Source organism: Salarias fasciatus, chromosome 12 (genome assembly GCF_902148845.1).
Source record: "Salarias fasciatus chromosome 12, fSalaFa1.1, whole genome shotgun sequence".
NCBI lineage: Eukaryota > Metazoa > Chordata > Actinopteri > Blenniiformes > Blenniidae > Salarias > Salarias fasciatus.
In genome coordinates this window covers 5344802-5371037 of record NC_043756.1, presented here as the reverse complement: position 1 = coordinate 5371037, position 26236 = coordinate 5344802, and the positions used below count along the sequence as shown (strand labels likewise).

At 42.1% G+C, this 26236-nt stretch overlaps 1 protein-coding gene across 1 annotated transcript; it reads left to right on the top strand.

Moving 5' to 3' along the window:
* Positions 1-25999, top strand: htr7c (5-hydroxytryptamine (serotonin) receptor 7c). The gene is made up of 2 exons (XM_030105520.1): positions 1-742; positions 24865-25999. Exons 1-2 carry the CDS (start codon positions 276-278, stop codon positions 25601-25603), a joined length of 1206 nt encoding a protein of 401 aa, XP_029961380.1. The 5' UTR covers positions 1-275; the 3' UTR covers positions 25604-25999.
* Positions 26000-26236: the final 237 nt, after the last annotated feature.

Below are 26236 nucleotides of genomic sequence, written 5' to 3'. Positions count from 1 at the left end.
AAACTTGTTTCTTTTTTTCTTCTTCCTCGAGAGATGGGTCAGATGTCCTCATAGCACTTCTTTTCTCCAGGCGGATCATTCATAAAAACCACTAACCCCCCCCCACCCCCTCTCTCCAGCTGAATTTTAGGCAGCTCAGATGCGGTGCAGCTGCAAAACGCTCGATCTCGAACCACTGGGCAGGAGCCGAGCGCAGGTTACTCACATCCAAATATGCGCGTAATTGGAGAGCGCTGGCGAGGCGTCCCTTGCACCTCCGTCGGGATAACGTCGTGATGTTCAATACTTCAGGAATTGAGCTCACTTTCAACAAGAAGGAGGATATTCCCGAAGTTACCAATGGCACTCCGCAGCTTTTCTACAACGTCCTCGTCACCACCAGCCCCACAGCCATGTGGAACGAGTCCTGCGGGGAGCAGCTGCTGAATTTCGGGCGCCCGGAGAAGATCTTCATCGGGGTGATGTTGGCGATCATCACCGCGGTCACCGTGATGGGGAACACGCTGGTGGTGATCGCGGTGTGCGTGGTGAAGAAACTGAGGCAACCTTCAAACTACCTTCTCGTGTCCCTGGCGGTGGCGGACCTGTCCGTGGCCATAGTTGTGATGCCGTTCGTGATAGTGACAGACCTCACCGGGGGCAAGTGGCTCTTTGGAGATTTCTTCTGCAACATCTTCATCGGCATGGATGTAATGTGCTGCACTGCCTCCATCATGACCCTGTGTGTGATCAGCGTGGACAGGTGAGTTTCAGAAAGTTAGCAGCCGGACGGGAGCCGCTTTTATACCGAGGACGGTGATTTTTTTTTCTTTTTTTTTTTTTTTTTTTGCAGGTGCTCAAAATTACGCACGAAGTGCGCGGTGCGTTCAAATGACTCATGGAAGACTCTGAAATGCTTCTTCCAAAAAATAGTATGAGCATCATTAAGCCTCTTTTAGTGCAGTGGAAGCAGGGCGACATCATACCCTTAATGAAGCAAAGATCTGTGATCTAACTTCATGAACTATTTGTGCGCTTTTTTGCGCACGAAAATGGCGTTTATTTGAGTGACTCCACATCAACCATACCTTCCATCATTTTTTGCGGTCAAAGCCTCTCAACCAGTAAATTAATACACAGACTGTGACTAATTTATACCAGACTAAATTAATTTGCTTGACCGGAGCATGAGCAGTGTTTCCTGTAATTAAGCCTTCGCCTTAAGGTTAATCGCTCATCGACCTCATTGGTTTTATCTCTTGATTTATCATCCCTATATGTGTCTGCCAATGCCACACAGGTCTGCTCTTTATCACATCACCCCTTCACGAATAGAAAGCCCAAAACAAGCCCTGTTGGAATTCACTTCACGCACAATTGTGTGTAAAGTTCACCTGAGGAGGCTGAACTGTTTGGCTCCCTGACAACATACATTATGAAATTTATCACACTGGTGTTTTGCATCAACACTGTGCCAAAAATTATTCATGAAATTGAGCTCCCAAATGCCTCACAGCAAGCTGCTTTCAATTCCTCATTCAAAATGGGTAAAAAACATGAACACTCATCCCCACCCATCAAGATCCTATTCAGGTACAGCTCTTAGGAGTCAGTGTTCATAAAACCACAGCTGAGCCTGATAGCTTGTGACAAATGAGACATTTCCACTGCTCCTGCCGCAATCTAAAATGAAATAAACGTCAAGTGGTTGGTGTATGACTGTTCTGCTGCAGTAATGAAGACAAAGGCTTATTGTGGTATTGATGATCTGATTATTTCCTCCTGATTGCCAATCAGGTATTATTACCACAGTGTATTATACCCAGTAATATGTATGTTTCCTGCTTGTGGATGAGATGAGCATCAGGGACTTAAGTATGTCTGGAGAGTTCATGTTTTTTTATGGGAGGAACTGGATCACAGATATCATGCTGTGGTAGTGTTACCACTCCAGTCAGCTGTGGTGAAGCTGACAGAAGTATGAATGTGTTTGGGGGCTTGGTGGAGAGAAGGATGAATTGGACTGCAGGCAAATTAAAAAAAAAAAAGAAAAAAGAATCTTTCTCAGAGGTCTCAAGAGTGTCCCTTAGATGGGGGGCACAGTGTGATTTGTATGTCATCTGTGGCCCTTAAAGCAGCTGGGTCAAGGAATGGTCCCATTTTTCAGGAAAGAAAAATATACACATTCCATCATAAGTGGGGGGCTGGGCTGAGTTTAACAGAAATGAGTGGACAGACATGAGAAATCTTTCTTTTTCTCATCTGTCAGGGTTCCAAATGTGTCCTACTGTCTCCTATACAGAAACGCCAAATGGACCCAATTTCAAGTGGGCAAAGGTAGCAAGTAAAGCCAGAGAAATCAAAACAATATCTGTTCTTTTTTTAAGTGTTTTGTCATCTTCCACACAAGCTGCACAGACAGTTTTGACAACTGTTTGTGTGGATCTCCACAAGAAACGGCTCATTTAAATTTTACAATGCAGATTGTGTTTGGCATATGATTCACAATGGGTGTCGTGGAGATAATTCATTAAGACCAGAATTGCCAATTAGATGCGTGATTAGTTGTAATTAGGGGTCCCTCACTGTCATTTAGGCTTCCCAAGGACATGCATTGTAAAACAGGCCTGCATGGCTGGGAAGGCTACAAATTAGGCTCTGGGTTGACCAGATGTGTTTGTGGGGGTCATTCAGTCCCTGAAGCCTTGGTGCTCCACTGCAGAGAGCAGCATTGATTTACTATCATCACTCCTTTAGATGGTGCACCTAATACACCAACACAGAAGATGTGATGGGCTGGTCCCTGGTGTATGTGGTCATTCCTTTATGATCCTGCAGGGACTTCACAGGGTTTGATGGATTCTCTCGTAGAAATAGTGCTCCAAATGCAATACAGCATATCTAAAAAAAATCTGATCATTAATTCGACCGGGGTGCTGGAAGAAAAATAGTTGATATAGAGATATGTATGGAGAAAGAACACAAATAAAACTTAAATAGCACACGGACATAAACAATACTTGGAAGCAGATATATAATCAAACTGGTGAATGTGAGTTGTCCTGCTGTGTTTCGCCGACTTTCAGTCCCCCAAAACTCTGAATCCGGTCTTTGTCAGGAGCTTTCCAGTCTGATCAAAGCCTTTAGAAAAAAGCTTCTTTTCAACCTTTCTCAAGTCACTGAAGAAGTACTCATTGTGACAAAAACACTGAACATTGTGTGTAAAAAAAAAAAAAAAAGAATGCCCTTTAATAATAACAGTATTAATAATAAGGCCTGATTAAAGACCATGTCATTTTTTTCAGTTGAGATAGAAAATTGGTGCTACATAATCATTAAAAAAAAAACCCGAAAATGACCCAAATGACTTCAAACCACTGGTGCATTTACCTGCTTTGCCCACCAGGTAATTCATCCCTGCTCTAATTCACTGGACTGTCACTGCTAAATTTGTGCATGCTGTCACTTTTAAATGTTTAAGCAGATGTTGACAGACAGCTTAAGAGACTCTTGACACTTGAACAGAGTTTCTATTCTGGCAACAGTGTTTTAAGAAGAAACAGTGCACTTTTTGTCTCAAGAAGTTCAGTTCAGCTCTTCTCGTGTTTCTTGAGCAGCTTAGCCACAGAAGCAGAGGCGGCAAATAATGAAGTATTTGCAATAAGGTGTGTTCGTTTTCAGGTGCCTGGACTGGACTTCACTTCAGTATTTTGTAAGTTTTGGTGCTGACATATGAACAAAAATATATTTACTTTTCCTCCTTACCTGCATAAAACTGACTCTTTCGACTCCAAAACTACAACCTCTAAAGCAATGATGGCGCTCCTGTATGCAATAACAATAATTAGGGTGTATTTGTTGATGTGTACATGTATATGCCTTTTATCACCATCACCGTCAGAAAAACATTCTCAGTGCTACATTCTAGAATATCCTATCAATGAAGATATTTCATCTTTAATTTTTACTTTCATGCTTGAGTAGATTTGAAAACTTGTTTCTGTACTGAAGGATCAACATTTTGCCTTTCTGTGTGGAGTTTGCATGTTCTCCCTCATGTGTGCGTGGGTTTCCTCCCTGACTTCCACCACAATCCAAAAACATGCACGTGAGGTTTATTGATGACCCGGAATTGTCCGTAGGGGTCACATCATGGTGAAAGGGATAGAGGATGAATGAAGCTGCCTATACTGCTAATGTTTTTTCAATTTTTCTCGTTTCACCCAATCAGAAATTAGAAACAGATTGTCAAACCCATCTTCAGTTTTTTTTTTTTTTTTGGCTATTTGCATTACACTGTAAAAATATTGAGCATTAGTTAAAGCTCTCTTTATTAAACCTTGGTTTGGTGCCTGTTCTGTACCTCAATAGCACTCTTGATCGGCAGCCTTGAAGGAGAAACCAGTCACGTCAGTGCTATTGATTTCACACTGCAGGTGTAAATGTTGACTTATAACTGTGAAAACCAAGCTTATAAATGACTTCCAATTCATCACCTTCGAACCTCTTTAAGTGGAGATACGATACTGCAAATTGAAGGTAACACACCAAAGCATTGACCCAGCGACAGCAGAGGAGGCCAGCCTGAGTGTTGTGTGGTGTATAAAAGAGGAGTTACATCCCGTTAATGCCGTTTTACTCTAGTACAGGCTATCCTTACATGCACTTCCGCCAAAGGCTCTGCAGCCTTTCTTGCCCACTTCTCTAAAATTTTAGTATCTCTTTTGGCTACGTTCAGTTTTTGCCTTCACTGAGAGTAATATGTTGTATGTTCAATGATTCAGAAGTCAAACATGAATGATTTATTCACGATAGAGGGAAGAGAGGGAAGCCTTTTTTCCGTTCTTCCTCAGACGTCGGACAAAATTTTAGGCTGGAGGATTTCAGGGGCTCCATGTGGCCTGAGAAAGACGCCGGTTAAATTTACACATCAGAAATAGCCTGGCTTGACCGCTGGTGAACCTGCAGGAGAAAGACGGGATCTGGGTCATGAAACAATATCACATAACTGCTGTAAAGCAAACTTTTTCCTCTGTGGCTCAGACTAAAGGCTCAGACAGTGTAGGTGTGATCACACCTGTAAGGGGGGACATGGTGCCGGCCCGGGCCCTCGGACGACAGATTAACCACTGCCTTCACATCCTTCCTGCCAACTGGTTTGTCACTGATGTGCTGAGTTCACACACAGCTCCCCACATCGACCTGCCTTCCCCATCTGATAATATTTTTGTGAGGCTGGTGTGGACGTTTGTCCCAAGAGGGACAGCCTATGCATTTACTGCCGCTGGGAAACATCCACCCGCAGCAGCAGACACAGATGACTTGACCTGGGTGACGCATCCTCTGGTAATGTGATGTGACGCCTGAGCCCCGCTCCCCGAGACACTATTCACTTCCCACTTGTCGGCCATCTCACAGAAACCTGGAGGATTGGACTCCTCCTCTGAAGCCAGATCAAAGGCAGTTCATGCTCGTGAAGGAATATTCAATCGGGCCGTGTTTTGGTGGCAAACAGGATGTTACACCAAATTCTTCAATCTCGTGATCACAACCAGTTTACAGACAGCGCTGCGTTTCAAGAAGCCACATGAAACACGTTTCATGTTACAAACCACTACAGCTGTTTGGTACCAAGAAGACAAACCACCTCCACCTCTGAAGAGGAAACAATATTTAAATTTAAAATCCTTTGCTGCTTTCATCCTGTAAACAAGCACTTCTTTTAGAGTAAAACCGCTGTCAATGAAGATATTTCACAGCAGCATTAAATAAACATACTGGGAGCAGCATTTTAGGTTAATCATTGATAAGTGTTGCTTCTGCTATCAACCACAGTTCTGTTTCCGTTCTGTTTGACTTCTTTTTTTTTTTTTTTTTTTTAGAGGCACATGGAGCAAAACACAATTTGTTCATGGACTGTGAGATAAGATAAGGTAATGTTTGTGTGTGAGTGTGGGAATGGACCTAAATCGACCCGTGATGACTAAGACAAGGATGCAGCGGTGTGGTGCCTGTTTCATTCCGTTTAATAATCACCATATTTAATCAATGAGAACTGCCAAGCTGTGATGCAAAAGTTAAAAAGCAGAAAAATTGAATGTTTTTCATTCAGCTCACATCGGCCTGATCCACTTTGCTGATTTTGTGATTGTCTTTGTTGGGTGCTACTTAAATCAGATTTATCCTACGCAACTAATCAGTGAGTCCTTGAATCTGATCCGTTTTAATTTAATAATAACAATAGTTTGGCGGATCAAAATGCAAAATATCCATCTGGATGAAAATGAATAAGGTGTTATTTTGGGTTGTTTTTTAATCTCTTTTATAATTTTCATGTCCTCTTTGATGGCTTGAATCTGCCTGAGCCCACTTTCATATTTCACATTCTCTTCACTGAAATTAAAGCCCCTCACTGACGTTTCAAGAGTTTTTCCAATTTGGGAGATGCCCAAAAATAATCTGTATGTCACAATTCCATGTGCCATTTTGACAAGAAGGATGATGGATTAGCGGCCGGCAGACAGAGTTCTGAGTTTGATTTTGTTATTCGTGCCTTGTCACCCTATTTACGCAGCCATCTCTGGGGACAGGAAGCAGAAAAGGGCATAGTGCTGAGTGACTTTACTGGGGCATAAATCAAGCTTTCTGTTTGGCATAACAAAGGTGGCAACCATTATTCATCAAGATTGAACAAAGCAGCAATGAGCATTTACTGAGCAGTGAGATAATGGCTCTCCTGTTGATCTAACTATGAGGCAGAAACACACACACACACACACACGCGCACGCGCACACACAGCAGTGGCTGCATTAGGATGGGGATCATTACATCCACTTAGAGACTTTTAAGGTAAAACATGACACCTAGTTGTTTAATCTTCACTATTACACTTTTCCTATGCAATACCTTTACGTTAGAGACTTATGCGCTATTCACATGGGATTAATATCACCTGGGGATCTCTGATAATTTTTGGATTACCACCCCCCACATCTTTTTTCTTGCAGTGTATTCACACGGGATTCATTGAAAAGTCTGTATTTTACTCACATTTACTGACATGACAGCCTGGCCACAATATCCAATGTCGGAAAGTCCATGTGCAAAATAGCTGCTTCGACTGACAAAAAATACTCCTAGACACTGACTGAGAACTGACTTGAGAACAGGTCGCGGCACAGTTGGGATTATGAGATTTTTTTTTTGGTTTGTTTTGTTTTCCACCTGTTGAAAGAAAGGCCTAGAAAAAGGTTTCTTATGGCATGCTGCTGCGCATGTCCACCTCAGCATTCTCCAAAAATTCCTTCTTCTTCTTGAACTCATTTTCTGTGAATGATCCACAGACCTGTTGCATATCGGCCTAGTTTTGCACCTAAAATACCTGGAGAAAATCCAGACAGATGCAGGTAGAACATGAAGGCCCGGACTGAGCTGACTAATGTTGCTGTGAATGCACCGCAGCATGACCACCTCACATCGACGAAAGTCCTCACAGTAATAGCTTGGAACCAGCATGAGTCCACAGAAAGATAGACGGACCGGCGCAGTTTGCCGTGGCATGTGCATTTATAGTCCATTAAAAACGTCAGTATGAGTGATCTGCTTAACAGTTACATAGAAGTAACTTTTTAAACCAGTGACCAATCTCGAGCATTTCTGTGTATTTGTGTTTTATGTGAAACTGTCTGCAGTGGAGCGTACTGTAATGCTGCCAGAGGCAACAGCTTTTAACAGCAATCCTTTTAGACATGCAGACTTTAATTAATTGCCTCATATTTCTCCCACTGACACATCCTTCTCAGGATATGTTCACTCCTCTGGCACTTGCCAGTTAATTCTTGACTCATCCACAAGTACTGTATCATGCAAGTATTCATTGGATGCACTTCATTGTGACCCGATAGTAGATTTTTCCTGCTAATTGGGTCAGGTGGATGCTCAGAAGCCTCTGAATCATATCCCAAAGTCTGAACAGAGTTTGCATGTCAGCTGTGAAATGGCAAACTCAGTTATGGCACACCAGTCACGGCCAAATCGCCCTTGAGCAATACACTGAAACCCACAACTGACAACTGGGTCAGTGTGAGGTGTGGGGAGCCCAGCGCTCTTTGAAATTCCAGTGTGGATGGTATAGAAAGAGGGAAATTCAAGTAGCAAGTAACATCAAACGCAGAGTAGTGAAGGTTTCAGATTAAATATTCATCCTTGACCAAAGGAAAGCGGCGGCTGACAAAAACAACCCCAGCATAAAGGGCTATTAGTAGTAGTCACCCGTGATCGAGCTGTCTCGGGATCTTCACTTCAAAGCTGCTACAAAACCCACGTTGACACACGGTGCTGTGTGATGAACAGGCGACTGGGAGCTTTGGAACAGGTTGGAACAGGTACTGCTGGACTGTGTGTATCAGCTCCATTGAGACGGGATATTAGTTGTTGAAGCAAATGTTGAAATATTCATTGACTGATTGAAAAGTTGTCTTAGCTGGTGGTGCTGCAGGAAGTCTTCAGTTGTTTGTGATTCTCAGGATCTATTGGATCTCTCTCTCTCTGTTTCTCTTTGAACGCATGTGACGTCCTAAGCGATATATTTCACTGTCAGTGGCAGCAATTTCATTGTCGGTAGTAGCCGTTATAGTGTTGCCGGCCTTGAACTGACTCATTCTTCCATCCGTCTTCTACACACTTTGTCCAGTCGGAGTCGTGGCGGATGAGAGAAAGTCCCAGTTTGCAGTAGATGAACACAAACATACATCTTCTGTCTATCCAGACACACTAGTCCAGATGATCTGTGGGAAGAAACTAACCAGACCAAACTGCCACACAGTGAGAGCATGCAACTAGCCCGGAATCAAACCAGAGTTCTGTCAGGGAGGCAGGGAGGTGAGAGTGAGTGCAAACCACTTTACCACCATGTGGTCCATAGCTTAATGACTTGACAGATCATATCATTTGTTACTAGTTTACGTGTTTAGAAAGTTGTTGGTGTAGTTACTTTGCTAGTTAATTTAAATGAACTTAAACATATTTATTAAGAAAGCAACTATCTTATCATATGTAATGGTTTTTAGTTGGGTTTTTCTGAATGATGGGAACAGAATTTAGTATTTTAGATGAGCTGGCCAAAGCTGATTCAGTCAGGTTTGGCCAGTTGTTTAGAGGAAGCGGTTCTGGAATGTGTTTTTCTTGATAGGAAAATGATTTCCAAAATATTGACAATGAAGAGAAACAGAAGAGCAGCCGAAATAGCAGCAGACATTTCACATAAGGTTAATTTAGGCAACAAGTGCGGATGAGGTTTAATTTTTGAATTCAATTTAATGGTTCTATTTTCATGTATATTGTCACATCTGTCAAGTTGATGTTGAGAGGAATGAGTTCAGGAAAAGCGAGGAGCTCTCCACCCAGTAAACAGGAGTTTATAGCAACAGTCACAAGAGGCAGCAGCTTTGGAGAATGGTCATGAGAAATCTGACGGTTGGTTCTCTGAGGAGGACAGAAAAAGACAGCGGCTCTGCAGCTCTTTATCTGTTTCAGTGTTTCACCAAAATGACAAAGCTCTCTGAAATGTTCATAACTTTGTTACTCGCTCTGGACTCAATTATAGAAACAAGGTTAATGCACCTTTATTCCATAAAATGTTCAATAAAGTACAAAATATTGCTTCCAAATCAAATTTTACAGATGCAAATTTAAGTTTACAAAACTTCACAAGAACAGCAACAAAAAAAGAAGCAACAGAAACTTTTCTCATATAATGTCCAAGTCAATGATGTTTACATTCTAGCCATTAGCTTGTTTTGAGTCTCATAGCTAATTTATAAAGTATTAAAAAGCCTAATGAACAGTAATCTTCCACAAAACACCTCCACACCTTAGCGCAGCGCCTGAACACAGACATGTTCCCTCTGACACGGAGCGGCTCGGCCTCAGAGGGTGAAGTGGGTCGTCTGTTAATTAGAAGGTCGTCCTCATCTACCCTCGTCCACATGTGTTCTTGAGCAAGACACACTGAACCCCAAATTGCTCCCAGTGGATGGACTGAGTGCACGGCATTTCATCGGTGTGTATGTGTGTGTGTGATTGCTGGAGATAACAAGCTGCCTCTCTGACATACTTTTCTGTTAAAAAAAAAAAAAAAACTTTAAAATCATGCATCATTTCCCTTCCACTTCATAGTTATAGTATTTGACACGTGTATTTACAGTTGTGGTTGTAATGTGACAAAATGTGAAGAGGTTCAAAGGGTTAAAACTTTAGCAAGCCACTGCATTGAGGTCAGATGTTTAAAATGCAGGCATGTTAGGCCAACCCAACTTTGAGACGCACGATTAGTTCTTTCAGTAAATCAGTTGCTCTTTTTGTTTTACATGTTTTTTTCCTCTGGCAATAACGAAGAAAACGTTGCTCATCCCTGTTCTAAGGCATCGCTGTAAACTCTGCACTGCTTGTGACTGGCTGCATCCGGCATGATGCCCCTGATCTCTACAATAAGATCAACCTGTCACAGTGTTAGAACCACTCAAGAGGGTGAGCATGTCTGGAAAGGGCAGTGAAGTTCTCCAAATAGCATTTTCAGCATACATTACTGCAGCACGAAGACTCTTATAGTATGTGTGACATGTTCAGGAGCAAATTGATATTGTCACCAATGATCATCAAATTTGTGTGTGCTTTCATGTCACATCACATGTGTGTTGACATGATGAGATGCAGATGATGTTTAAAAATGGCTTTGGAGCCGCTGAGATGAATTTCTGATGGAAATTTAGAAGATCAGAGACAAACGTCTTTTATATTCAGGCACTGATACGAAGAACACAATTTTCTCTCAAATAGAAAATAGGTTTGGCTGACTTCAATGGTATTTTTTTTTCTCCCTCCTGTTTCGAAACCAAGCGAGTTTCGAGCAAAATGAAACATGGTGTTCACAAAATGTCTGTGAGATGTTATAATGCACTTTCTTTTGAGGAGAACATAATGAGGACTAATGGACATGAAACGTTCACCCCTCCTCACTGCTGAGTGACTCATGCGCTTTACAGGTGCTGTGAAAAGTTTGTCGGTGCCGGTGGACTGCGTGGGCGTGTAAGACAGGACAGCGGGCGCCACATTTACTGGGCCAAAGTTCAAAATGTGAGACGGTTCCTAAAAAGCTTCACATGTTCTGTTGTTTGGTTAAAATGATGTAACCTTAAGCTTTAAATACTGTAGGTGGATGAGCTCGATAAATCTCTATCTTCAAATCAACCGATGGTCACCGGGGGGCTGTGGCTGTTCTCAGCTGACTCGGATGTGATACACACCGGACCGGTCGCCAGTCCATCACAGGACAATCACACAATTTTTGAGTCTCCTTAATCGTATTTTTATATTTTCACAGGGAACTAGAGTGTTCGGAGAAAACCCGTGAATGCAATGCAATTTAATGAAAGTTACACCTGGAATCAAAGTTCTCAAAATGTTTTAGCAAAAAAAGTCATAGAAACTACCAATTGGAAAAACTTACATGTCAGGAATCAAAGCTTTAGAAAAGTTCCAATGAAAAATAGTGCATTCAATTACTTAAGTGTCACAGACTCTGTATTATATTTATAGTATATCTGATACACCTCAGGTTAAACACACTAACTCGTTTTTTTCTGCACTCATGAAATTGTGGTGTAGTTTAGCATTACTGCCAAGACGGCTGCTTCTACCCCATCATTATGTGCATTGCTTTGGCAACACAGCGGTGACCTTTATATGGGCAGATCAGCATTATCGGAGGTATTACCTCCTCGCCGTAGCAGCTGTTTGCTCAGCCATGCTGGTATTTATTTTAGGCTGTCTTTCAAATTAGGCTGCTCTGCAATAAATCCTGAAAATCCACAACCACTGCTACTGTAAATTTTAAGGTCCTCTTTTTCCCCTCCAGCACCGTGGATCTGAATATTAATTTAATTATTTTCCAGTTCTTCTTTGCACACAGATGAGATAAAAGCAGTGAAATTGCCGCTGTAATGAATATTCCTGTGATCAGTCAGAGTTCTGTCTGGTTCCTGCACACTGTGCTCAGGCAGGAACATGAATCCCACCTCCGTATCTGATGTTCTGATCAAATTACATCCAATTTACTTTCTTCTGGTAAAAATATGAACACCGGTGTTGCTGATGTAAACTGTGAAGCTGCTACTGTCCTATTTGAGTTTGAATTATTACCCGAGGCATTGCAGCATGTTTTTTTTTTTGTTTTAATCCAAACATTTCTTTGCAGAAAGCAGTTTAATTGATTGATGCATGTTTCAAAGCCTTCTTTTCAATAAATCAACACGCTTATCAAGATGGAGGGACACTGCAGAGCCAATAGATTTTCTAGCAGATCATAATTATTCCTGGTCTGGTTGGATGTTATGTCATTTTGAATAAATGCACATAAGAGAAAAACTGCTTGGACACATCTGCTTTTTTCACGTCTTTGTCGATGATGCTATTTATGAAGTAGAACAGAGAAAGGACAGCTGCTGCTTTCTATAGGTTCCAGAGGCCTCAAGGCAAGCGTTTGTGTCAACCTCGCTTCAGCAAGACATTTTTCACATTTCTTCACAAGAGAAAAAAAAAAAAATTCTTTCTTGTTGTGTAAGCAGAAAAAAGTCTTTGCAACAGTTTAAAATAGCACTTCCTGATTGAGGAAATCCATAAACATTTGTCAAACGAACTTTAAAGCCTTGCTGCAGCTGAGAACAAGTGATCAGTGTGCATTGATTCGATTGTAGTGGAGCTCTGTCATTCCGGACTCCCACGGGACGCTTTGTATTGGGTCTGTCCAGATACAGTTAATTTCTGGCACGGGGTTTAACGCGCTTTGCCAGTATGTTGGGAATGATCATCTTTTGTACATAATGAGAGCTGCAAAAAATGTTTTAAATGTTTTTTAAAAAAAAAAACAGGTTGCAGAAAAAAATAATATGCATGAAATATCAGGAAAATATATTAATCATGAAATCATTTGAATGCAATATAGTCCAAAACAGATGTGTGTGTGTGTGTGTGTGTGTGTGTGTGTGTGTGTCTACACACTATGAATAACTCTGAGCCTGTCCAGTGTGTGACCTGCCTCTCACCCCGTGCCACCTGGGATTGTCTGCAGTCCCCTGCGGCCAAAAGTTCAACACAAGATGGATTAAAGGCTGAAACATCACTCAAGTTCAAGTTCAAGTTCAGCTCGGTCGTCACATCCATTCCGGCACAGAGCGCCGTGAAGCAGTGAAATATATGCAGGGAAGAGGCGGCGTGCTGCCTTCTGTCCTGTAGCTGTTTTAACGGTGATCCAGTGACTGTAACGGCTGTTTTCACTGTCCCCATCGCAAGTGTTGGGTTATGCAATGTGACTCATACCAGCGTGCATTCAAGCTTTCTATAGCTGGAGAAACTCATACACATTTCCTCTGGCGTAACATATTTCTGAAGACTGCTTTGTTGGTCATTATATGACTGCATATGTGAACGTAGAGGGAAATGTGTTCCCTGCATTTAACCCGTCCCTCGGGAGCAGTGAGGAGCTTCAACACGGCACCCAGGGAGCAGGTGGGGAACCCTGCTCTGTGACCTGTGAACCTCCAATCACAAAGCTCACTTCCCTCACCTCTAGGCCACCACAGAGAGTATGCTCTGCATGTTTGATGGTCATGTGAAGTGACCGCAAGTGAGAATCAGAAAGATGAAAGCTGAAAGTAGGATATACTGACCTTCGAGTTATTTATGAAAATAGATGTATTGCTTCCTAAAGTGCCTAAAAGTCATGTAAGAGTTCATGGATGTAGCGGATATTATTAAGGGAAAAAGTGAAATCAGTAGCTTCCCCCTTTAAACGTGACTGTTTTATGGCTGACATTTTCATTTCCTCAAAATAAAAGGTCATTAAGTCAGCAGGAGTTGGAGGAAACACCACTGCTCAACAGCCGTGGTAAATCTGATTCTGGAAGAACTTGGCCACATCTCCACCTCGGCATCTTTTTCCTTTTGTTGATCCATACAATGATGACATGTAACAGCACTGCACAGTGACTTCGACTTTCCTAACTGCTGGCTCGACGCGCCAAAGTGGAGGAGAGCAAGTCGACCCAAACAAGGAAGTGCCTGTGGTCTCCTTGGTAACGAACGTTGTTCAGCAGTTTTTCTGAAAGGTCATAAGTAAAATAGGAGGAAGTGGCGAATTAGATTCCTCCCCCACATCTGAGACTTCCTCTGAGCTTATTTAGTCGTCAAGGTGTCCTTTGAGAGCAGCAGTGACAGAACCAAAGGGAAGGTGACAAAGATGGAGGGGCTCTTCACCCTCACTCCCCCTCATCATCATGACAGGGAAAAGAAAGGAAGATGGACTTGTTGGCACATGCTTATTCACCTTTTGGTTACAGTCTTTGGTCGCATGATAATGAAGAGAGAACGGGTGCGCCCATTAATATTTCAGCATTTTGGGATGTCACGAAATGAGTTTGCAGATTTAATGTTATTAGTGGGATGCTGAGCACAACGTGGAATATTGTTTTGGTAGGCAGCAAGCAACGCTACTTTATTATGCTATATTGCCGAGGAGATAAAATATTTGTGTTTAAATTGATTGAAAGCAAAGAAATTAAGATGGTAAAATGAGTTAACTGTGTGGCTGCAGTGGTTCCAGTTGTGACTTTCTATGCTGCACATATATTATTGATATATATGTATTTACACGTATTAGTTATTTATAAGTGGGGATATGAAAACAGAGTTTGCGACCAATCAGCTTCTATTGAATATTAAGTCCAAGAAAACAACAACATAAGAAGTTTTAGTGCAATAGCTTTTGTTAGACATAAAACTGCTTAATTGCAAAAAACTTTAGAGAACAGACGTGGTAATAGTTTCTTTTCTCATAAATTTCTAAAAGGTGGTGAGTCAGGGAGAAACCCGTATCTGGTGTGGTGGCACCGCTTCACCTTCAAAACAGCTTAAATCTTTTATGCAGTTTTTGAAGAAAATCGGCAGGGGGTTGTTTCAGGCGTCTTGGAGGACTAACGATAGATCTTCAGTGGTTGTAGACTGGCTCAGATCCTTCTGCCTCCTCATGTAATCCCAGAGAGTCTTGATCGTTTTGAGATCAGGCCTGTTTGGAGAAATACCATCACCTCAAGGACTCCTTATTCTTCTCTATCTCACGGCTAAAGTTCCTCCTTCTTCCATCTTTATATAGCACCTACATAATTTTATTTATGTAGCACCTTAAAAATGACAAAAAAATACTGTATGTTAAAATGTAATACCATCAATTCATCATTAAAGGAGAGAAAACTTCAAAGGTGACTGAAACATCAGAATACAACAATTACAATGAAAAATATGTTAATAGAATAAAGACAATAGAATTAAATACAGGTTGAATATGAGAGCACAAGATGTTTGGCTGGCAAACATGAAGTGATAAAGAACTCTAAATTTCTGGAGCATGAAAGCCGAGAGCAGCTTCCCTCTTTTTTGTCTCATGACAGGAACATTTAATAACGCTGCATTAGCCGACCTTAAAGTGCAGTGTGGAGCGTTTTCTGTCAGCCAGTCAGAAATATATGAAGGCGCTAATCCATAAAGTGATTGTGAACAATGGGAATGAATAATTAAAAGGATTGTTGAATTAGTGCTGGCCCTGTGATGAGGCCTGTTCAGGCTGCGCCGTGCCTTTCGTCCAAGGTCGGGTGAGACAGCCTGCTGCCCTGCGAAGATAAACGGGATCAAGTGAATGTAGAGGATGAGTGAATGAATGAATGAATGAGAGGGTGATCAGATGGAAGAATCTCAATGAAAGATAAAACAAAATGGAATATTTCTTCAATTTTAAACCTTTCATATAAGCAGAAACCGTCAAGGCATGATATGCTGTGTGTCGTGGGAAATACAGCAGCGCGAGTCCGTTTGACTCTGGAAATGTATTGACGTGAGCCACACACGCTGCCGTCATGCCGCATGGCAGATCAACCGGTCGACCTCGGATAAAACATAGATGGAAGAGTGTGAGTGCTTTCGAAAGTACCTTCAAGAGCAGAAGAGCCAAGAAAAGATCTTCAGGACTGCCATTATGAGAAAGCAGAGGACAGAACACCGGCAGGAGGTCAGACGGCCCAGTCGGTGTCTGGCGGGACACCGAGTTCGAAGAGCGGGCCCAAAAGAGAAGCAAAAGTACTGAATAATATGTGTGATGGGAATTGCATGTGCTTTTTAAACTTAAAATAAACTGCACATGAGGCACTTTTCTTTGCAACGCGGGATGGTAATGTATAGAGGAAAGCAGTCAGGCAGGCAGGAGTGAGTTATAGGTCGCGGTGATGCTGTGACCGCTGACCAGAAACAACAGGCAGCAGCAGGAAGCAGAAAAAAAAAAGGGAAAAAAGGACAAGCATGCAGCAGTTTACATCAGGTAACATGATTTGACAGCTGCTGGTCAGTGGGGAACAGCAACTGGCTGCAATGCGTGTTTGGGACAATGTTGATGCTCAGAATCCAGTTCAACATTTTTTTGTAGTTCAGAAGGTTTTGACATGTGTTTTATATGTATTTTTTATATGTATTTTTGTTTGGCCACATCAGGTTATTTTACACCGTTAGAAATGATTTTTTCCTCTCATTGTACTGAGTTTTCTTGGAATTGAATAATTACTGTAACGTTTGTCCTGTAACTTTTTTCTGCATGTAAAAAAGAACAATGGTTGTTGCAAAGATTTATTGTTTCACTTTTTTCACGTGACAATCAGAGGAGTGGTTTAACCTTGAAGGGAGAATTCTCACGATGTCCCACTTTGAACAATATAATGGCTGCTTACTTACTTATTCAAACTCCCACGAACAGTCACAAACATCTATTAACTCTAAATTTTTGACAGTCAGCATGATGAAATTGTCTTGATAAAAGCTGCTTTTGTGGTATTTGTGTTTTTTTTTTCCTGAACCTTCTAACACTGTTTTGTGACCATTTTCCTTTGACAAATCATCTCTTATTTATAATTAATACTGCTGATTGGTGTGTTCAGTTTGCAGATATATCCAAAGCATCTTTGAAATCATATTTTGATTAGTTTTTGCAAATGAGAAATTGTATTATTTTCAAGTTTCATTTAGATGAAATGGCAGAGACAACCGTCCACTGAAATCCAGGGATAGATTTATCCTGATTAAAAAAATTCTGTGATTTTATTATGTATTAAAAAAATACTACTATACAATCATACATATAATGCAGCTGAAATCGAGATGGAAGAAAAAGGGAACTTTAGTCTTGAATTGATGCTCTGTATAGATGATTTTTCTTGTTTTTCTTCCACTGTCAGTCTGAAACTGCTCACAGTGAAGAGCATGGCTACGCTTTCTGTTCCTCTCCCCTCCCATTGCTGACAGTAGTGAGTGAGAAGCAACATCATGGTGGGAATTAATATTGCAAAGAGTGTTATAAACCAAATGGATCTCATTTTCAATAGCCAAATTACGTAAAGAGATGATTTCTAAACTGCTGCAAAGAGGACTTAATGGGGATCCGGCTGGTTATTGTTAGGAAGGGAATTATCAGATTTCACTGCTTTACATGTAAACATATCATCCCAAATGGTGATTAGAACTGGAATGAGACTCATAACCAGGATACTGAAGACCGTGTGAGCACATTCAGTGATCTGAAAGGTGAGGAGCGCTGGATGTCTCCCACAGCAGCTTGTATTTTGCAGTTTGTATGGTTATTGTTTCATAAATGTCACTGCGGTGACTGCCCTTCCTCACAGACAGCAGGAGCAGTCTTCAGTGGGGAGTGATTCTTCAGCGCACACCCCACCCTCAAGTCACATAGCTGTACTTAAATCTCTATTTGATGAGATCCACAAAGCTAGAGCTTCTGTTTATGAGGGTAAGCCGTTGTCACCTTCATTTTAATGCTCTTTTATCCCGTTTAGCTTAGATTGTTGTGCTTTAGGCGCAGTGTATTTGTCCTGCCATCCAGAGACGCCCAGCTCTGATGGGGATGGATCCGTTGACTGTCGGGAGGGAAATCCATTTATCAGCGAGGCACTAATAGACGCCGATCATCTCGATTGCTGTGAGAGCCAGTAAACCTCCAGCAGGGACAGGTGGCGAGCTGTGCAGCGGAGGCCCATAAAATACCCACCAGGCTGCCTTATAACAATTAGGAGGAAGTAAAACAGACATCATAAAGGCTTCATTCAGAACTTGGAGTCAGGGGTTGGAAGCTCTTTGTAAACCTCGGTGTGCCTTTCATGCTTACATAACGACCCTGTAAATAACTCACTGCTTTGAGAGAGAAAAAAAAAAGGGTTTGTAAGAAACCTAATTAGCAGAATAAAGCAGAGGACGACAGTTTTTAAAGGTTAGCCAGGGATGCCATCTGTAGGGGATTGAAAAGTGGAATTATTTAAGGACCCCACATCTGGTCTGAGGTGTTGAATCGCGCCGAGGATTATAGATCATTTTTCTGTCAGATGTGTCCTTGAGCAGTGTTCCGAGCATTTTCCCACCGTACAGTGTGAACAGCGTTAAGCGACACTAATCGCTGTGAAAGACGTAAATGGTTTTAAGTTAAAAAAAAAAGAACAAATTACATTTTATACATGTGATTACGATGTCTTCCTTTGATACACGAAGTGAATAAATCCCAGACATTGTTCTTTTAATCATGAGGTGAAAAGCTCACATGCAGTTTGTACCATTTGCATTGCAGTTTGTCAGGCCCGTGGGCTTTATGTTCGACACAGTATTCAACATGTAGAAAGTATTTTACATTTATTTTATTGATGTATTCAGTGTTTCCTCTGTAAAACTATGAAAGGGAATTCTAAATCTTGATGTCGTTCTCCCTGCTGTTTACGCTCCTGAATCAGAATCCCTGAGTGTAACCGGGCGCCGCCGGGCGGAAGACAAAAGGAGAGTCGGATTGATTTGAAGGCATGTCAGTTGTCAAGTTGTCACGTCGGAAAGACAAACGACGACTTGAGGCGAAACATGAGAAGTTGAGTGATAATGAAAATATTACACTCTCGTGGATCACTGTCTGCAAAATCCCACGGCCGAACATCAAATAGTTGAGATATTTAGGTCCAGACTGAGGTCGAGAGCAAGTGCAGCGACATCTTTAGCTTTACTTGTCCTCAGTGATTAGGCCGACATAACTCAGCTTCTTATAAAATCGTCTCTTGTCTTAAGTAGCATTTCTGAAGCCTCTTCAGTGACGTAGAGTATAATGAGTGCTACCTGGTTGAAGGTAGCATATGAGTCTGTACAAAGGAGTATGTCTGTAGGGATGACTCACTTTGGTTTATGTAAGAATTTAAATGAAAAAGAAAATAGCGCTGACGTTTTACTGACCAATTCTAACCTTAACCTGAGCAGAAGAAGAAAACACAACCTGACTTAAACAAGTACAGGTGCACTTGAAGGGAAAGCAGGCTGTATTCTTTGAAAAGCATGGAGCAGATTGCTTCTGTTCGTCCTTATTGGAAGGGAAATTACAGCTCCGCTCGTGTTGTGCACTGCGCTTGCGAGAGAAGCAGCTCAATTTCTGTCTTACAGTGGTTTCTCAAATAGAAAAGGTGAGCTGAAGCTCTCCTTGAGGACTGAGGCTGTTGTCTGATGTTGGAGAAATCCCAAACCTCTCACCAAGCAGATGCTGTTACTATTTGCTATATTCCAGCTGAAGATAAATAAATAAATGGAGTTTACAAAGGTTTTGGATCAGTCTCCCTCTGAAAACCTTTTGTTGGAACACGGCACTTCGAAAAATCGATATAGACATAAGCTTTTTTGTCATATTTTTTTTTTACAGGAATTTGACATTTGAGTGAATAGTAAATCGTGCGTTTTCAGATTTCCCCCCCTTTTCGACACTTTCAATCACTTCACATCAAACAGACCGAGCATGAAAGTGCCGAACACTCGCAAATGACTGCTGGATAAAAAGCAGCCAAGCTGCACTTTTTAGATTTTCAACTAGAACGGTTTGATTTCAGGCGACGTTCGCGTCTCTGTGTCAACCTCGCTCAAACGGGGGGGAAAAAAAAAGGCTGCGACAGAATAGATCTCCACTAAAACGGGCATCACTTCACTTTTTCTCAGACTCATTTTGAATTGCCCTCCAGAGCTGTGGCATGGGAATTAGAGATGCCTCAGTGAGATGAATGAGTGAGGATTCTCCAGTGGAAAGTTTCTGTGAGAAAGTGTCAATCTGAAAAAAGAAAAAAAAAAAACCCAGTTCTAATTTTACCAGCCGGCCGGCCACCCAGACCAACTGCTCCCCGGTAAATATTTCACTATGTGTCTCCTCTAAAAGGTTTGCAAGGTGCTCCTGGAGATGTTGCACGCCGAGGCCGGTTACAGTGTTCGAGAGCAGAAAATAGTTCACTTTACAGTGCTGCAGCTGGTCGCCTCGCAGAAGTAATGGAAGTCTCCATTAGCTTGGTCTCGCTGTTTGTCTGTGGCTGGTAATCCTCCAGGGCTGCTGTAGCAGTGGATATGCTCCAAATCCTCCAGTGTGTGTGTGTGTGTGTGTGTGTGTGTGTGTGAATGCACATTCAGCTCATACTGTTCTCTAGGAGGTGATTATAATCCACCGCCGCCGGGTTTTAGCTTGAATATATGCTTCCAGCCGCGCTGTCAGGTGTCCCATATGGTTTTAAATGCTGCATACATTTTATGTGTTAATGTGGATCATCGTATGGCTTCGCATTTGACTAAGTAGCTGTCCGCTGCACATGCCGTGAAGAGAAATAAAGTACTGTAAAGCTTCTGTATTCGATATTTTCATAATTACAGAAGATCAAATGAGTGTTTTGCAGTTTCTCTCTTTTTTTTTTAACGGCGCGTTTAAGTATCTTTAGGGGCCGTGTTATGATGGTTTGTAACTGTCTGGCTTCGACTCACTATCACAGCTCTCATTAGCGTCGCTTTAGCCGCAGCAGGTAGTTTTCTTCCAGCGCTATGATCGAGCAGTCAGCAGCAGAAATGCGAGGTATTCACTTGGAGGTCAAAGTAGAATAAAAAGAATAAATATTGGACTCAAGAGGAGTCCAGAAACACAGTCATAAATTAAGAATATCGTTATCCTGTTTGTTTACAGCTTTTTGCCATGTCAACATTAAAAGGGAAACTATGTCTGGGATACTTATTGTTTTGTGCCGAATCCTGTTATGAAGTCTCCGAGGTCAGTAAAGTTTAATTTCTTTGTGTCACAATGAGCGCGGTGAAGCCAACAGGAACTCCCTAAAGTGTTTGCATCTGCTGCTCCCGCCGAAACACATGCAGGAAGCTGTGTAATCAAGTGTTAAAATGTGTGCTGTTTTATTCATCCTGGCATTTGTTTGTCTCAAAAGGGATGTGAGAGGATTTTGCAACCAATGAGGATGCATTTGAAAACCGCTCTGCCTTCTGAGGGACTGAAGATGAGTCGTAGCGGCATAAAACTGTCCACCGCTACTTTAAAGATGCACAAATGCTCCCCAAAAATACACCATAAACACCTTCTTCATGACTGTGTAATGCAGCCGGGGAGGAGAGCCGCGTTACCGGGTATCCATTATGCATTCCCGGGAATTCCCAGAGCATCCAGTGCTCAGGATCTAGTATCTGTTTGACATTGCTTGCCTGCCTGTGTTTAGTCACCCCCCTACAAAACATACATACATCTTAGATGAGGGTAGCTGGCTGGTCAGAACAGAGCAGCGCTTCCAGTTTGATTAAAGAGGAATGACTTTAAAAGAGAACCACACTTCCTGCCAAAGCACATGAAGAGTCTGCAGGAATCTATATTTCACTTGCTTGTATGTATTTATCAAGTTCAATTCAATTTGTCATCCAACTACGGATAAGATTAAATCACCACCAACCCTCAGACATACAAGTGCATCCATCATGTTGGAATATATTAACAATCCGAACACAAAACCATGAATAAAGAAAGCCCTAAACTGATTTCATACCAACCTGAATATATATCATATTCACAATTTACAAGAAGAAATAAGATAAAACACAATTAAATAATATGAGTTCACTATATTTAAAGACTGTAATCCCACAGTCTCTATACAAGGACAGAAGAGATTCAGAAAAAAACTAAAAATACTTGTAGAGATAGTGCTCTGATTATCATAAAGTGACAGATATTGTGTATTGTTAACATTGTGTTCCCTCTTTCCCCCAAAACGTCGTCCGTGTTTCACCCTGCCTCCTCAGACTGGCTGCTGAGGCTGATCTGAGCTGAGTGAAGGCAGAGCTGCATCCCGGACAGGTCATCAATCCATCACCGGGTGAACAGAGACGGAGACAGCCACACACACACACACACACACACACACACATTCACACCTTTGAGCAAATTAGAGTCTCTAATTTGGATTAAACAATAAGCCTTATGGGTTTTTTTACTCTGGGGAAAAACGCAGCGTATTTGAAAAACATGCAAACTCTCAGGCGCTTTAAACCAGCCTGCTGAGACACAATTAAACGACGAACGATTGTTGCCTGAAGGCAACTTTGTGCCAAAGTTGGTGTAAAGATATATAAACTATATATTAAACTGGTGTCAAATTCACGTCAGTCTAGTTGTCATGAATGTTCTCTATTCATTATCAATAATTAGATAATGAGTAGATAAATTATATTTGAATCTCTAGACTAAATGTTTTTTCCCCCAACATTACAAAGGTAATGCTTTTTTAAAGTATTGCATCCTTCAACTGGATGCATTTTGGAGATGTGACAGGCCAAAAATTGGAGTGCAACACCGTACCATGCAGGTCACTTGAATCAACAAGATGAAGTGATATTTCCTGTTTAACCTTGCTCTTGTTTTTTTGGACGAGTTCAGTATCTAGAATTAGATTTCTACTTTCTGATCCTGATCTTATCACTTCTGACAGCTAGATGTGACGTATCCCGCTACAACAAACAGTTGTGAGCTCTTTCTGGATGGAAGCCGGCATGTTTGTGTGGCTCTCCGGCGTCTAATGGCCGTCTTTGCCGCCACCGGCAGTCCGAACAAGCTGCCATGGGCGGCGAGATAATGACACCTGTCTCACACGGATGATGGATGGCTGGCTGGTCGTCATGGAAATCCCATATTTTGATGCGAATTGCATGTAGGTCACTTGCTTCAGGTGTCCATTGAATTATACATGCAGTTCAGTTAGGACCCGAAATAAATAAATAAGTGGTGGCTCTGTGCAGCTTTTTGGGTTGTTTTTTTTTTTTTTTTTTTTTAAAGCTGATTAAAAAGAAAAAAATCTGATCTGTGTCAGATGTTCGGGTGGGTGTTTGGCACAGAGGGGTGGGGGTATAATCGAGTGCTCTCAGCTGCAGCAGTGCAGTTGTAGCCCAGTTGTCCTGTCCAAGTGATTCAGATTTAGATCAGTACCACTGGGCTGTTTTTTTTTGTTTTTTTTTTTGTTAACAAGCTTCAGTGTGTGCCGTTCAAATGCAAATCAGGAGTGACCTGCTGATATTTTTGATACTTCATATCTGCACATAACATTTTATAGCAGTACTATTTGTGGCACACAGCACAGAGTGGTGAGCACAGCAAGACGGCCTCAGTTTGAATGTGGGAAATTGCCTTTTTTTTGGGGTTTCTTTTGGGGATGTGTGCATTTTTTCCTCATTCTCACTGTGTGAAATGCGTCTCTTGGTACGAAATGACGACCTCTCAGTTGGAAGAACAGTTCATTCTAATGTCGAGGTTGCTGGTTTGACTCCCTGTCCTGTTTCTGCTCATGTTTGTCTGTTTTCTGGGATGAGAGACCGAACTTCAAACTGCAAACAATAGAGATTAAACACCTTGTGTGAAGGCCATAGTCATCGCTTCGTTCCACAATATATAGTATATTGATGCCTCTGAGTGGTTTAAGGTGATGTGTGGAGTAATATAAAACAGTTTACATGTTTTTAAAAGCACAAAAATATACTTTAAAGTAATCTGTTAGGTTAATGTGTCACTTGAATTCTCACTTTTGTATAGTCTCTATTTATTGTAAACATAACCGAGGATGTAAAATCTAAATGACTCCCTTGCCACGCTTGGAAGTTGTTGCTAAAGCATTTGTGCAGAGATAAAATATCTTTTAAAGTTTTCGACATGAATTATACGAGGTTAGATTTATGACCAGAGAATCCTGCTGAAACTGATTGGTCTGAGTTTGATTTTCACACTGTTGATAGCATCACTGACGGATGATGAGGCGAATTGGCCGGTGCTCCCTGAAGCTTTTTATCTTATGATTAACAATTGAGTGAAAACCAGTAAAATAAAAAAAAAAAAAAACCCACCCTGGAGACTGAAATATACAGCTTTCATCAATGACGCACTTGGTGCTGTTGAAGGCTTTTAGGCACGCAGCCAAAATAGGCTGAGATATACACACAGATTTATCATTTGGTGAGAATAGTGGTTCTTCTCTCAGTTCTGTACACATTCAAGGCTTCACACCTCATTTTATCTTTATTTTTCTGACACCTCCAGCTGCTACTTGAAACCGCTGAGCCGCCCGTTTGATTGATGGTTCCTTCTCTACCTGCAAAGCTCATTCACAGCCAAAGAAAAGCAGTAAATAACCCTTCAGGCTACGACAGAGCGTACGACCTTGCATTGAAATTTGTGGCTTTTAGATGAGTGGACATGTATTTAAAAGCTAGTACAACACTAAAAGACTTTGAGTGTCTTGGCGCATTCTCAGTAGTGTGTGAAAAACAGTATTGTATTAACCAAGATGTTAAGTTTTGAGAAAGTGTCAAGGTTTTTTTTTTTTTTTTTTTTTTAAATGATTCCAGCGTGTTGTTGCAAAGCTCCCATGCAGGATGTCGGTACTGATGCTTCTCTCGCCTCCTTCCTTTTGCAGGTATCTGGGGATCACACGGCCTCTTACCTACCCGGCCCGGCAGAACGGCCAGCTGATGGCCAAAATGATCCTGGGAGTGTGGCTGGTGTCAGCATCCATCACCCTGCCACCTTTCTGCGGCTGGGCCAAAAACGTCCACACAGCCGGCGTGTGCCTCATTAGCCAAGACTTTGGCTACACCATCTATTCCACAGCAGTAGCCTTTTACATCCCAATGCTGGTCATGCTGGTCATGTATTACAAGATCTTCAGGGCAGCTCGGAAGAGCGGCGCCAAGCACCGCTTCACCGACCTTTCGCGCCGCGACCGCCTCGAAACGGTGGCTAATGAGGCGGTGCGGATGCAGGGCCTGAAGCCACCCGGCGTGGCGGAGGAGTGCGCCGCCCTGTCCCGCCTGCTGAACCGTGAGCGCAGGAACATTTCCATCTTCAAGAGGGAGCAGAAAGCCGCCACCACACTCGGGGTGATCGTCGGCGTCTTCGCGGTGTGCTGGCTGCCTTTCTTCATCCTGTCCACCGCCAGACCCTTTATCTGCGGAGTGGAGTGCAGCTGCGTGCCCATCTGGCTGGAGCGCACTCTGCTCTGGTTAGGCTATGCCAACTCCCTGATGAATCCGTTCATCTACGCCTTCTTCAATCGAGACCTGCGCTCTACTTATCGCGACCTTCTCCGCTGTCGTTATCGCAACATTAACCGTCGGCTGTCTGCCGTGGGCGTGCACGAGGCTCTCAAAGTGTAAAACGGGGCTGGTTCGGCAGTTTATGTTGTGCTGTGCGGCGGCGGCGGCCTGTGCTCGCTCACTCGGCGCTGAGAGGGCGTCCTGTGCACAGCGGGCCTGTAGATAAGACGCAGACTGACAGAATGGGAGTCGCTGTTGGTGGCTCTCCGGCCTCTCCGCGAAGGCAAGAGAGACAGAACGATCACTTCAGTGAGTGTGACTCAGTCATTCTATTTTTGGAAAGAAAATCATAGAGCATTCTTGATGGGCTATTCAAGCCGACGCTGCTTTTGTGCATATGCCACAAATTTCCGTCCTGGCTGTGGATTTATGGTGGGATAATGCAGTGACAAAGGAATGACATGTAAACACTATCAATCACGCTGGGGCTTTCAAAGACAAACAGAAAGCAAACAGATTTCTGTATAATAACAAAATTGATGTTTGATGAGAAAAGAAACATCTGTTTTGTGGAATATTGTTTCATGAGCATTTTCATCTGAGACACATATTTGAGCACATCCCAGATTATTTTTTCAAACAGGAAGTAAACACTTTGTGTTGTGCTTTTGTGCCAAGATTCAATATTATTTATCGCTTCATCTCCATTTGTAGCTTTCAATTTTGGTCTTCTCACTAAAGTCAACAACAGCA